Source organism: Sinocyclocheilus grahami, unplaced genomic scaffold, assembly GCF_001515645.1.
Source record: "Sinocyclocheilus grahami isolate Dianchi unplaced genomic scaffold, SAMN03320097.WGS_v1.1 scaffold1846.1, whole genome shotgun sequence".
Classification (NCBI taxonomy): Eukaryota; Metazoa; Chordata; class Actinopteri; order Cypriniformes; family Cyprinidae; genus Sinocyclocheilus; species Sinocyclocheilus grahami.
This window is the reverse complement of record NW_015507025.1, coordinates 3,470-3,868: the sequence shown is the minus strand read 5'-3', so window position 1 is coordinate 3,868 and position 399 is coordinate 3,470. Positions and strand designations below refer to the sequence as shown.

The following is a 399-nucleotide window of genomic DNA, read 5'->3' as shown; positions in this document are numbered from 1 at the left end:
AGAACCAGGAACGACTTTCTACAATGTAAGTCAGTAAGAAAACCATCAGAAAAACTCACTGAGTGTCTTCGTGTTCTTCCTGTAGAAGGTGAAAGAAGAGTTTTATAACTGATGATGTAAATGATGATTTGCACAAGATATTTGCTCATCTGTACTGAGACACTGATGATACACTGAACATGAAGAGTTCAGCTACATGAAAAGATCAAACAGATTCATAATTCCTGATTCTGATGTGTTTTCTCTCCATCAGATTCCCATCAGCTCACTCTGGATCTGAACACAGTGTATAAACTCCTCCGTCTGTCTGAGAGCAACAGAGTGATTACTTACACTGGCAGAGATCAGTCGTATCCTGATCATCCAGACAGATTTGATGTGTGTCAGGTGTTGTGGAGA

General features: G+C 39.8%; 1 protein-coding gene across 1 annotated transcript in view; it reads left to right on the top strand.

Annotated features, from left to right (window-relative positions):
* The window catches only part of LOC107573009 (tripartite motif-containing protein 16-like), a 3,900-nt gene that overhangs the window by 2,729 nt on the left and 772 nt on the right, over positions 1-399 (top strand). Inside the window, exon 6 of the mRNA XM_016259447.1 lies at positions 9-25. Coding sequence (XP_016114933.1) covers positions 9-25 — 17 coding nt within the window. The remainder of the gene's footprint in view (positions 1-8; positions 26-399) is intronic.